Raw genomic sequence first — 13161 nt, forward strand, 5'->3', positions numbered from 1 at the left:
CCAGGGCATCACAGTGTGGGCACAAGGTCTTATGGCAATCCCCAGATCGTCCCGCTGAGCCCATCAAGATGGATATTGTAAGCTGGTGACAAAGTATTGTATTTTCCTACAATTAACTTGTATAATTTCATCTTCAACAGAAGATGCCATTGAAGGGCACAATTTCTGTTACTTAACTTCATGCAAATTAATTTGGTTTGAACACAATTTCAGGACTGGGAGAAGTGGCTCCTTGATGAAGACGATGACCTCGGCCTGCAGGGCTACTCCACCTCTGTTCCCAACTCGCAGTGTGGCCACAAGGTCGTTTGGGAATTGAACCCAGATCGTCCTGCTGTGCCCAACAAGCCCGCCTCTGTGTGCCGCGTGTCCTCATCCACGGAGGAGCACAGGGGCCATGAGGAAGGGGGTTGCAATCAGATGGGAACCCCACAGGGCCATCCTGGCACTGCAGCCCTGGATGAGGCTTCCTGTGGCCCCTGTGACTCCAGCGTCACACAGCTGGCAGAGGTCTGTGTGGAAAATGCTGCCCACATTCCCGACACTCTGCAGCCTGGCCAGGGCCGGCCCCTCAACACGATCCCACATTGTCCTGCCGAGCCCGAGAAGCCCACCTCCACCAGAATGATCTTGAAGAGGGTAATGCCTCAGCAGTGCCACGTGGAGCCAGGCCGGCACATCAGGAAGAGGCAGTGGAGGGCCCTGGACCTGCTTTCTGTGTCGTCCCAGGAGAGAGAGAGAGGGGAGGAGAGACTGCTGCAGGCCACGTCCACCAGAAAAATGCTGAAGAGGGTGATTCCTCAGGAGTGCCGTGTGGAGCCAGGAATGAAGAAGTGGCAGTGGAGGGCCCTGGACCTGCTTTCTGTGTCGTCCCAGGATACAGAGAGAGGGGAGGAGAGCCCGCTGCAGCCCACGTCCACTGGAAAAATGCTGAAGAGGGTGATTCCTCAGGAGTGCCGTGTGGAGCCAGGAATGAAGAAGAGGCAGTGGAGGGCCCTGGACCACCGCAGCTTACAGAGCCCCCTGCCCGAGAGCAGCTGTACATGACCACCAGTGCAGAAGGAAGCCAAGTCCTGCAAGGCTCCTGGCTTTAGCAGGACTACTGGCAACAATTATGAATTCTCTCTTAATTTATTAGTTACATCTTAATCAATACAAAATATCCCTCTATTTTTAAGTGTTTCTTGGCACCTTCATTTGAGCTGTCGTTTGAATTACAAAGTCATTTGCTTTCTTGTATTTTCAACTAAGCTTATTGGAAGAATCAAGTTAAAATTATATATATATATATATATACACTCACCTAAATGATTATTAGGAACACCTGTTCAATTTCTCATGAATGCAATTATCTAACCAACCAATCACATGGCAGTTGCTTCAATGCATTTAGGGGTGTGGTCCTGGTCAAGACAATCTCCTGAACTCCAAACTCAATGTCTGAATGGGAAAGAAAGGTGATTTAAGCAATTTTGAGCGTGGCATGGTTGTTGGTGCCAGACGGGCCGGTCTGAATATTTCACAATCTGCTCAGTTACTGGGATTTTCACGCACAACCATTTCTAGGGTTTACAAAGAATGGTGTGAAAAGGGAAAAACATCCAGTATGCGGCAGTCCTGTGGGCGAAAATGCCTTGTTGATGCTAGAGGTCAGAGGAGAATGGGCTGACTGATTCAAGCTGATAGAAGAGCAACTTTGACTGAAATAACCACTCGTTACAACCGAGGTATGCAGCAAAGCATTTGTGAAGCCACAACACGTACAACCTTGAGGCGGATGGGCTACAACAGCAGAAGACCCCACCAGGTACCACTCATCTCCACTACAAATAGGAAAAATAGGCTACAATTTGCACAAGCTCACCAAAATTGGACAGTTGAAGACTGGAAAAATGTTGCCTGGTCTGATGAGTCTCGATTTCTGTTGAGACATTCAGATGGTAGAGTCAGAATTTGGCGTAAACAGAATGAGAACATGGATCCATCATGCCTTGTTACCACTGTGCAGGCTGGTGGTGGTGGTGTAATGGTGTGGGGGATGTTTTCTTGGCACACTTTAGGCCCCTTAGTGCCAATTGGGCATCGTTTAAATGCCACGGCCTACCTGAGCATTGTTTCTGACCATGTCCATCCCTTTATGTCCACCATGTACCCATCCTCTGATGGCTACTTCCAGCAGGATAATGCACCATGTCACAAAGGTCGAATCATTTCAAATTGGTTTCTTGAACATGACAATGAGTTCACTGTACTAAAATGGCCCCCACAGTCACCAGATCTCAACCCAATAGAGCATCTTTGGGATGTGGTGGAACGGGAGCTTCGTGCCCTGGATGTGCATCCCACAAATCTCCATCAACTGCAAGATGCTATCCTATCAATATGGGCCAACATTTCTAAAGAATGCTTTCAGCACCTTGTTGAATCAATGCCACGTAGAATTAAGGCAGTTCTGAAGGCGAAAGGGGGTCAAACACAGTATTAGTATGGTGTTCCTAATAATCCTTTAGGTGAGTGTATATATGTAAACAAAACATAATAATAGGTATTCTACAGGTTAGAGCTATAAACAATCAATCTTGTTTATGTCTAAGATTTTTACTGTCCTGATAACCACAAGGGTAAAAACACCTTTTACAAATCAACACAATATTAAAACTGGATATTCCAGATTTTCTTTTTTCTTGAATATTAAATAAACAAACCACTCTTTTCCCCCAAACTATGAACCATACATTGTCTAATTGATTGTAACAAGAAAAGGTCAGCAAAGATTGTAATTGTTTTATATGCTTTACAAACACATACACAAACTCAGAGAAGGGATTCCATACCACAAATAATAATAATAATAATAATGACCCCGATGTAGGGAGTGTGAGACATGAGAGAAGCAGGCAGCTCTCCTCGTGTTGCAGGCGTGCGTCTGCGCAGTCGCTGACCGAGGCAGTGTCGTAATAGTGGTGTTTATAAAACTTTAAAAGGATACATGCCTTTACAATATGTATCTCAAGAAATATCACATCTATATATTGATATGCATCATGAGTTGTTCTTGTTACAGAATAGTCCGGAAAATAAACATTTACTTTCTGTTGAAACAATGAGTATCTATACAGTACGTATGTATGTATGTATTGCCAGAGAACACAGAAATTGATACTGCCAGGGAGAACAGTCGGACAAGCAGCATTGATTTCCACAGTTTGGACAGTTTGTCCTCTAACTCAACAGCTAAAGATGACTGGCAGCAACAAAGCCAATTTATGACATGTTTAACACATCTCCCTCTGCAAGAATTGAACCTGTCAGTCTTCCTGTCTTCTTTAGAAATATTCGGTGACAAACTGAGCAGTTTAAGTCTAGGTACAGCAGGTTATAGGCAGAATATTTGATAAAGCTGTACGTAAATGACCACATTTTACCAGGTGAACACTAGCCCATTTACAATATATCGCCATAAGGATGAAACTCGACATGTTGTGGCCGAGATAAGTTCATTGTTTTGCCATTGAATAGATTTTCACGTCATGATTTAAGAAAATGTTGTGTCCACTCAAACATAAAATACAAAGCAGGCACGTTTGCAAGAAAACAAGCAGGACAGAGCTTCGCTATTCCCTTCTAGCGTGCATAGTTGTGTGCCATAACTAAAGCCCTCATCATACACTAGCGGTCGAGAGCTTTAGAACACCTTAATGTTTCCAGTTTTTATTGAAATGTACATAGTTTAATGTCTCAATGTACTCTGAAATGAAGGCATAGAACAAATAAACAATTGGAGCTAAAAAAGATATCAGTGAATCGTTCTGTTTAACAAAATGTAACCCCTTAAACTGATGAACCCCTCTGGTACCCATTGGACCAAATCCATGTGCTTCTCTTTAATCCGATGTGCAGTCTTCACTGTTGTGTTGTTTGCCAAGTGTTTGGTATCCCATTAAAGATGAGACTCTCAGCTTTCTAGCAATGTGACGCATTCTCTGATGTGAAAAATATAGGTTTTTATACCCCCCTGCATTCTGAAATGGGGGTGTGGGGGGATACTTGGTCTGATTAGGAATACAAAATCTCAGAAACTATCGCTTGTTGCACTCATTCCTAACAGAGGTGAATGCAGAATTTGATGATTTGCTCCTTCACAACAATGTCCGGTGGCTTAGTAAAGGCAAGGTACTGGAGCGCTTTTGGACATTACGGAAAGAGTTGGAAACCTTTCTGTTGGATCAGAAGAGTGCAAAAGCAAAACAATTTGTGGAATTTATGCAGAATGAAGAAAAAATGGAAATTGTTGCATTTTTATCTGACATTACCTCCCATCTCAATGATCTGAACATGAAGCTCCAGGGCAAAAATAACACAGTGTGTATCCTCACATCAGCTGTCTGTGCCTTTCAGAAGAAACTGGAGCTGTTCAAGTGTGACTTACAGCAGGACCTGCTTCACTTCCCAAAGCTTTTAAATCAAACAGCAGGAACACATCATCATCACAATCATGCTGAATTCCTGGACAAGCTGATAAAAAATTTCCAAACTCGCTTTGGAGATTTCCCTCTGGGTAAACAAGTCTTACTATGCATGGAAAATCCATTCCTTGTCAAAAACATCGCAGAATTTTCAACTGAAGCCCTGAAAATCTGCCCATGGGCTAGTGCTGCTTCTCTTCAATCAGAGCTAATTGAGCTTCAGGAAAACCTTGCACTGCAGGAGTCTCTCTGTGACCCTACCACCTTCTGGACTAAGATGGTCCCTGCAGCAGGTGTCCCTTCCTTGCAGAAGGTGGCCCTTCAAATTCTCACCATGTTTCCCTCAACATATTGTTGTGAGTCTTCCTTTTCAACCATGAATATGGTGAAAAACAAATACAGGAGCACCCTCAGTAACACTTACATCAGTGCCTCCGCCTGGCCCTCACACCTTTTATGCCCAAGTTTAAAGAGCTGGTGGCACAAAAAAGGTGTCACTTTTCACACTAATAGGGCCAGACCACATCACCGTTTGTACATAGTTTGAACGTTTTGTGGGATTTACCACCTTTTTTGTTGGAGTTCTGTTTTTGGATTTTGACTATCACTGTTCCGGACCCTGGACACAAGGAAAATTTGGTGAGTGGACCTTTTAGGTTTCTAATTGAGTACCCCTGCTTTAGTCATACAATCTACAGGGTGTGGGTGTAATTTAAACAGCATTTTCCTTTCTTACAGTGTTAAATCTAGTAGGGCATTTGTTTTGTCGGCTTTTGTTTTTCTTTACTGGTATGTGTATTTTCTTCAGTCCGCTAATGTTTCTTCTTGGTTATTCCTTTATGATTTTGTTCAGTGAAGGGTTTCCTTTGATATGAGAGCGATTTAGATCTCACGCGAGAACTATTTCCTGTTTAAATGCCATGCTCCACTTTCATATGTGTGTGTGGGGGGGAGGTATCGTATTGATGTGTTTTTATATAATAGAATCGTACCCAACTCATTAATGGGAATAACGACGCTGGTTTTATGTATGTTGTTTGTAATTTTACAGTTTAAACCGGTGCATTTTGTATAATGTGGGTTAATTTATTATTGCCTTGTTGTTAAAAGCAACTGGGTTCTCCTTAATATAGATCGATTGGTTTGATCCAAGGCTATAAAGGAGGGGGATAGAAAATAGTGGGTTAGTGTGTTTTTTTTTTTTTTTTGTACTCTAGACTGGTCACTATGGGGTGGATTAGAACTCCCAAGAAAATTGAATACCTCTTTCTATGTGTAGAGGAGACTTGATTAATATACATGGATTACAAATAAAAATATGTACTTGTTCTTTTTTTTCATCAGCTTTCAGCCACTTGCCACCTAATTAAACCTGGGCTGCTCATCCCGATTATTATAGGCGATAACTTTCTCACAGCCATACTGCCCAAACTGCTTTCTTCCACCTCAAGAATATCTTCAGACTCCGTGCTTCGCTAACATGCTGCTGCTGAATCTCTCATCCGTGCATTTGTCTCCTCCAGGTTGGATTACTGTAATGCTCTTCTTTTTGGTGGTTCTGCTCAAACACTGAAACGTTGGTATTTTCAGAGCTCTGCAGCACGTCTCCTCACCCCGTCCAGGGCCTGGGAACACATCACCCCCACCTTCAAATGGCTTCACTGGCTCCCAGTCAAATCCAGAATCGTCCTGCAGATGCAGCTGCCGATGCAAGCTATTCCCTGTGCTTTAGCAGGCATGTGATGTTAAAATGGAAATGGTTTAAATTAATGATTGTAATTGTGGCTCTGCTTAGATCTCTGCAATCACAATTGTGAACTACTTAATTCTTACTGTGTCGTTCTGTGGAACTTGTCAGTAATGGGAGTAAACCTCTATGAACATCTATCTCCACTCATTGACATCCCTCCTGTGGCCAAAGAATGCACTGCAGTGTACAATTCAGAGATGCCCTTCATTTACGTACTTTCTTTGAGTGATTCTTCCTGGCAGCCCCTCCTTTGCTGATTTGGCCTGCTTCTGTTTCATGATCACTCATGCCTCCTCAGATGCTGAGATTGTGAGCCATGCTGACCGTGTCACTTGTTTTCTCCCTCTGATTGTGCAGGGATAAAGCCAGTCTCAGAGGTGTGGGATTCTGAGGCTGTTCAGTTGATGAAGACAATAGTGAGCAACAAATTTCTGAAAGCTAAAATCATCGGGAAGAAGGACATAAAAGCTCTAGTCCAACTGGCCGATGAGTGCAGTGATCCCCAGACCAATGTTGCGCATATGATGGTTGAAATGGGTTACGCTCTTTCTGAGGAGAAAATGGAAACGAAGACGGATGTTACTTCAGACACACAAGACTCCATTGGTGAGTTTCGTCCTTCTTAGAAACATGAATGGTTACAACTTCTTCCATAACAAAATGCAATTGGCCATCTATTCTTTACCAGTACGTCTAAAGTAGTGTTGGAATCTAGACATTTTGAAATTATTTAAATTGCAAATAACAGATATTCATAGCAGTCTAGATATAGAAGGCCAGCACCATTACTGTTGTATTGCTATTGATACTTTTTAAATGTTTTGTATAATTTCACATTAGATTCTCATCTGAAGTGCTGCACAACTTTGGTCTCTCTTAAAAGCACAAATTAGAGAGTTAGATTTTTGTATGTCTTTCTTGTGTTTTAGGTGCAGTGCCTCCAGTGGAGAAGTTGGAGTGGACATCTGCAGAACTTCCTAATAATCGCACCGTCGATGTCGTAGTGACCGTGACCAACAGTCCCAGGGAATTCTACTGCCAGCTCTATAATGTCGAAGGTTGGGTTAATGTTCTCCCCTGGTGTTTATTCACTTTAAGTTTCAGGATTTAAGGTAATACTTGGTCTTAGGGCTGGACGATATATCGAGTTTTTGTGATATTTCTCAATGTACTGTTTTGGGCAAAAGTCAAAATCAGTGGACAAGCTGTGCCCCATTCTGCCCAAATATTTGCAGCTCCCATTTCAAGCAGTGAAGTGTTGGCTGGCAGGTACAGTTTTCTGAACCCAAATTGTCAGTGTAAGATTTCCTGAGTGAAATTGCTCACTTGTTTTGTGTCATATTACACACTTTGATCTGCATAAAGGCATAAAATGTTATGTCTGCATTAGCCTTGTTGAAATAAAACCAAATATGTTGACACAGCACTGCCCCAGTCTCAGCACTGTCTCATGAAAATGACATCACTGCCGTTTTCTCTGATAGCGAGAGATAACGTTATCTCATCATCATGACATAACCAGAGGGGCTAGGCTTTTCTTTTCATGTCTTCAATGAGCCACTGTACACTTGGATCGTGTCAAATTATACACTTTGATTTGCATAATGTATTTTCATGATTTGTCATTGCAGCACACATTCATTGCCCTGTATGCTGATCTTTTCTCTTGATGATGTAGTTTTCAGGTTGTTAGGTATATTGCAGTTGCTTTCTTGTTGTTAAAGCATCACACTGAAGTCTGTAAAATACACAGATATTGTTCAAATCCTGGTTGTGTCTCCATCTGTCCAGCAGAGGGCACCCAACAGAAACTGAAGGGAAACCCATGAAGGTGTCACTGAAATGTGTACTTTTGTGAAATGGGGTAGATTGTGCAGCTTCAAGAGCAATTTCATATGAGGGTAGAAAGCGAAAGAAAAGGTTATTTGTGGGAACATCCTTTAATTGACTGGTGTTGTCATGCAGGGGACGAGCGAGCTCCAAGCCAAGGTCCTCTGCACCAGCGAGAGAGGGTCTGGCATCGAGCTGCTACGGGACGGGCAGAGCATCGGTGATATTCTCACTGCAGAGGAAATGTCCATCTGTAAGACCACCACAGTGTCTGCCCCACCCGTCACCACGGCCGCACCCATTCCTGAACCCAGAGGTATACGACTCCTCCAGTCATAAGTGCCAGATCGCTGGGAGTCAGAATGTGACTTTGTGGTCTTAGTGCCAGTTATGAAAGGGAATCTGTCATTGCAATAAACTCTTAAAGCATATTAGAGTAAGAGGATGAGAGTGTTCAGTTACTGTTTAAGTGGTGGGAAAATGCATTCTTCTTTACCTTTGGGGATCTCTAATAATTAGTTAACACTCTTTCTTCCCCTCTCTCCCAGGTGGCTTTCCAAAGGACTGGAAGACCGTGGTGTTGCCCACCAGTGACACTTTCCAGTTGCACATTGCAGTGGTCAGGAGCCCCAGTTTGTTCTACGCCTTGACAGCTGATCAGCCAGGTGATGAAAACAGTTCCTCTTCATTCCAGTCGGGATAGGATGTGTGCTAGGTGTGTTTTGTACTGATTGTATGTGCTGCACTTTGTAATGTCTTTATACTGTCCGCATTGTTCATGTTTTTCAGTGGAAGTGGATAAGCTCCGAGCCCTCATGATGGATCTGGCAGATCACTGCAATAAACAAGATCCAAACTGCGGTTTAAAGCCAGAGGCGGGAGCGGCGTGCTGCGCACAGTTTTCAGGTCAGAGTATCCAATGCTGTCAGATTTGTCAAATTGTATTAAATATTACTAGTTTACTGTGTCACGGCATATATGTGCATTGTTTATAGCACAGAATATTTTGGGTAAAAGTGGCATCCGGTCACAGTTTCCTTTACTATGATGCATGTCTTAAGTGAAAAGGCAGAGGTGTGAGCTAATTTGGTTAGCAGAAAGGGCAAAGAGGCTACATCTTTCCTCAGCAACAGAGCTGTTTATATATTGTTCCTTGTTGAGCTGTGCTATGATCCCCCCACCAAACACACACACATGTGAAGAGAATTATAAAGCCATAAAACCACAAAAGCATAATTGTTTCTTCCAGTGATTAGTTTATAACCATAATTAACATTGCAAATGAATGATACAGAATGAGGCAGACAGAAAGATTTGCCTGTTACCTGATCCAAGATGAAGATTACAGATTGTGCTAAATAGTCTCCCACTGTCTGTAACATCATTCACTCACCTTTTTCTAAAGCATTTTAACGCTTGGGAACAGTGCTTGGAAATTGTGAAGTCGTCTTTCGCAAACAACTGTAATCATAGTCCAATAACAATTCAATATTTAAAATGCAGTGCGATATTTCAAGATGTCTCCGTCAGTCTGAGCTTTGATGCTGTGCTCTCAGAAGCCCCTTATTGGGAGCCTTTCATATTTCCTGGCTGGCTATTCCAGGCTGCAGGTGCTTATTGAGTTTCAGATGTTTGTCTTGGAGAAAGCAGACCGCACTGGGCTATACCTTATATTTTGTGTTTTAGGGCTTGAAATTGCTTGCTAAACACAGCTGTTTCTCCTCATATCTGAGCACTTGTTACCTATAATGTGATGAGAGACTCCAGCATAATTACTGAACTATTTGTTAAAAAAAAAAAGTCATCGTACGCTCCTGTTTTAAAGGGTTTTATTGTGTGTTTTTTTGTTTTTTATTGTTCTTTATTAATCTGTAAGATCCTGTTTTCAGTAGACATTCCCAGTCAGTTTTTAAAGAATCAAAGCCATTTGGACTATCCTGAAATGATGTTTAATTTGTAAAGATAGAGGTTGGGTAGGGGGGAAGGTTTAATTGAACAGACAATTTCCCTCTCTTTGTCTCCTTGAACCTTTTTGGAAGACAATGCCATGCTTTCTGCAGCTGACAGAGTGATACAGAAGAGTATTTAGAAGTGTGTTCTTCCTTAAGAAAGCAGACAAAGCCTTCATTATTTCACAGAAACCATCTCTTGTTAAAAGTGTTGGCCAGGTTCGGTCGGATTGGTTACCCCTCGTGCCCAATGAAGCTTCCTGTTACATGTTGACATTGAGACACCCATTGAGTTGTCTCTTGTGTATGAAAAGCGGTGAAAACTGAAATTAGTAATGAGGTGTCTTAACTGGCATACTGCATGAATGAATTTAAAAGCACAATGCTTCCTAAGTTAAACCCCAGGCTTATTTCCAGAGAGTTACAGCGTCTCCTGCTTTTATCGATTTTGGTTTTGAATTACCATGAGAAAACCCATCGATCTGTATCAAGGGTGGGCCAGTCAGTTCTGAATATTTCAGCTGAAACATGAGCATTTATTATGCCTCCCTTTACGTTCGGTTACAAATACATCACAATAAGGTGGAATTGTATCCATCTTAATTGTTGGTAGTTGTGGAGCTAAGGTACTGATTCCATAATATGCATTGATCATAAATCATGAATGAACTTTCAGACTTTCAAGGAGCACAATTCCATTCCTGGAATTCCAGAAAAGCTGGTAATTTTCTGTCTGGTACTTTGTAATTACATATCATGCAGCTGCCACAACACTTGCAGTAATGTAACTATAGTGTTGGACTTCATATTCACATTCCATAGTGCAGGCTTAAACAGGATGTTTTAATGTGGCGTTTCCAGGTATTTATTTGATTATTTTACCTACACACAAGTTTAAAGCAAATTATATAATGAAAGGTTCCTGAATATGACTTGAGTTCAGAAGTCTATGGGATATTTAGAGAATGTAAAATAGTATTTTGCCAAACTGTCAAGTCATCTTTTACAGAGTCCGCAGAAGTACTGACATTAAGAGTGCTGGGGTTTTATTTTCTTTAACTTTCTTGATTGTTTTTCATCTGAAGTAGGTTTCTAATTTGTTTGTGATTGTAGGTGATAAGAACTGGTACAGAGCCATTGTGTTGGAAGCTACAGACTCTGAAGCCACCGTGGTCTATGCAGATTATGGGAATACAGAAAAAGTTCCTTTCTCCAGAATCCTGCCCATCACAAGAAAGCACCTGGAGCTCCCTTTCCACACCATTCAGTGCAGACTTTCAGGTAAGTCAGGGAAGGGAAAAAATGCCATTGAAAGATGTGCAAGTTGCAGGTAGGGTTTCAGGGCACCATTTAAATAAACGGCAATTCAATGTGAAAGGACAGAAAGAAATAGAAATATTCTGAAATGTAAAGCAGAGTAATTACAGAAGCCCTGAAGTTTCTCCTGGAGTAAAAATGAAAATAGACGCATATGCCAGGAGGATGATGAGAGCATTTTTCTGTGACTGGATCTTACATTAGTATTCATTGAGTTCCTGTCTTTCCAGTCAGATGAAGCATATTCTGATTGCTCTGCTAATTATTCCCCCCACACACACACACACTCACTAAATGCAACTTGTTTAAACATGATTGCCATTTCAGTAGTACCTTTTAGCTGGGCCTTTGGGCATCAACTTAATCATAACACTACCAATTAGTCCTCTTAAGAAACCTAAATGATTTGGACATGAGTCAGCCCTCTAGGCTAATGACTTCACTATCGTATTGTAAAGGTACAGACATGTTGTGTTTTATATTGTAATCTGCAAGTAATATTATAGGTAGGAGACACTGAAATATCCGTAACATTTCCAAGGGGAATTGTCCATTTCATGGTATTTCAAGGTTAACTCCCTGTCCATTAATGATATACTGACATTTTAAGGCTGAGTAGGAAATTAAGATTCTTCTAAATGCCTGATAGTGACACATTTCAGATTTAATTTAAAATCATATACAATATTGACTTATTGGGTATTATCCCTAGATGCAAACTAATGAACAGTTACAGGAGAACTATTTTCTATTGAAATGTGTGGAGGAAAATGTAATGGTTAAGTCAACAAAAATTCAAATACTATGTATAATATGTAACGAAGATCTAATAATGAAACAGAATCTTCTTGTTTTGAATGATGTCCGTTAACTTCACCCCAAACATTCTGCTATAGAAACTTACATACAGACATAGAAATAAAGATCAACACATTCAAATGTTTCAAATAGTTCCTAGCATAATAGGCATGATGCACATGTTAAACAGCCCTTTCAGTATTTGTATACATGGAGGAGTTTTCTGTACTTCTAAAACATGAAGTCTATATTTTTATTTTCAAGCGATTTAATGGGGACCAAAACAGTTGTCAGAACTTAGGAAATAGGTCAAAGGTCTTGCAGTGAAGTCTCTCACCAACTGTGTTCCTGTTTAATTCACATTTCTGCCAATGACACTTTCCAGAAGGATACTTAGAACCGCCCGTGAAACTGCCTGAAATTGGCATGGGTTTAAAATCCGTTTCCACTCATGAATTGCAATTACATCTATAATGACTGTGGGTTCAGTCTTCCGCATTAAAGGGGATGCCCTGCTTCTGATATGTGTTTACAAACACTGGAAAACAGTGAGACTAAAGTGTCTGTGATCACTGGCTGAGTCTTTCAGGACTGTGGGCTGTTACAGTCAGCCTCCTAGCACTTTTTAAGAGTGTTTTTCCTTGGCTGCACATATCAATTACCAATAGAATGCCTTGTGTACCATTCTGATCTCAAAATGTACTGGAAATGTGCAATTCTGTTGAAAATACATAATCTTGCATGTTTATAGAGGGCCCCAACACCGTCCAGCCATTGTTGCTTCATGCATTACAGATACGACTGGAGCTGGTCCCCTGACAGATAAAGAGAAGCAGGTTTGGCTATACCATTTGCATGTATTATTTTTAGGATATGAACATTTTAGATAATTGAAATATCAGTCGTCATAGTTGTACAGCTGTTGTGGGCTTGAATTGCATCTAAAATAATACCTAGAAGATCACAGCTGGTTTTTGATGGAGCTGCCTGTGCTCAAACAGTTCATAATTGCTTTATACGGTACGGTACGTATTCATAGCGCCTCAATTTT

The 13161-nt window shown here is 41.4% G+C and overlaps 1 protein-coding gene across 1 annotated transcript; it reads left to right on the top strand.

Annotated features, from left to right (window-relative positions):
• The first annotated feature begins 8175 nt into the window (after positions 1-8175).
• LOC136716283 (tudor domain-containing protein 1-like) lies at positions 8176-12929 on the top strand. Its single transcript, XM_066693882.1, has 5 exons — positions 8176-8362; positions 8595-8711; positions 8836-8952; positions 11109-11276; positions 12862-12929. The coding sequence occupies exons 1-5, from the start codon at positions 8176-8178 to the stop codon at positions 12927-12929; spliced, it is 657 nt and encodes a 218-aa protein (XP_066549979.1).
• Positions 12930-13161: the final 232 nt, after the last annotated feature.

Source organism: Amia ocellicauda, chromosome 20, assembly GCF_036373705.1.
Source record: "Amia ocellicauda isolate fAmiCal2 chromosome 20, fAmiCal2.hap1, whole genome shotgun sequence".
NCBI lineage: Eukaryota > Metazoa > Chordata > Actinopteri > Amiiformes > Amiidae > Amia > Amia ocellicauda.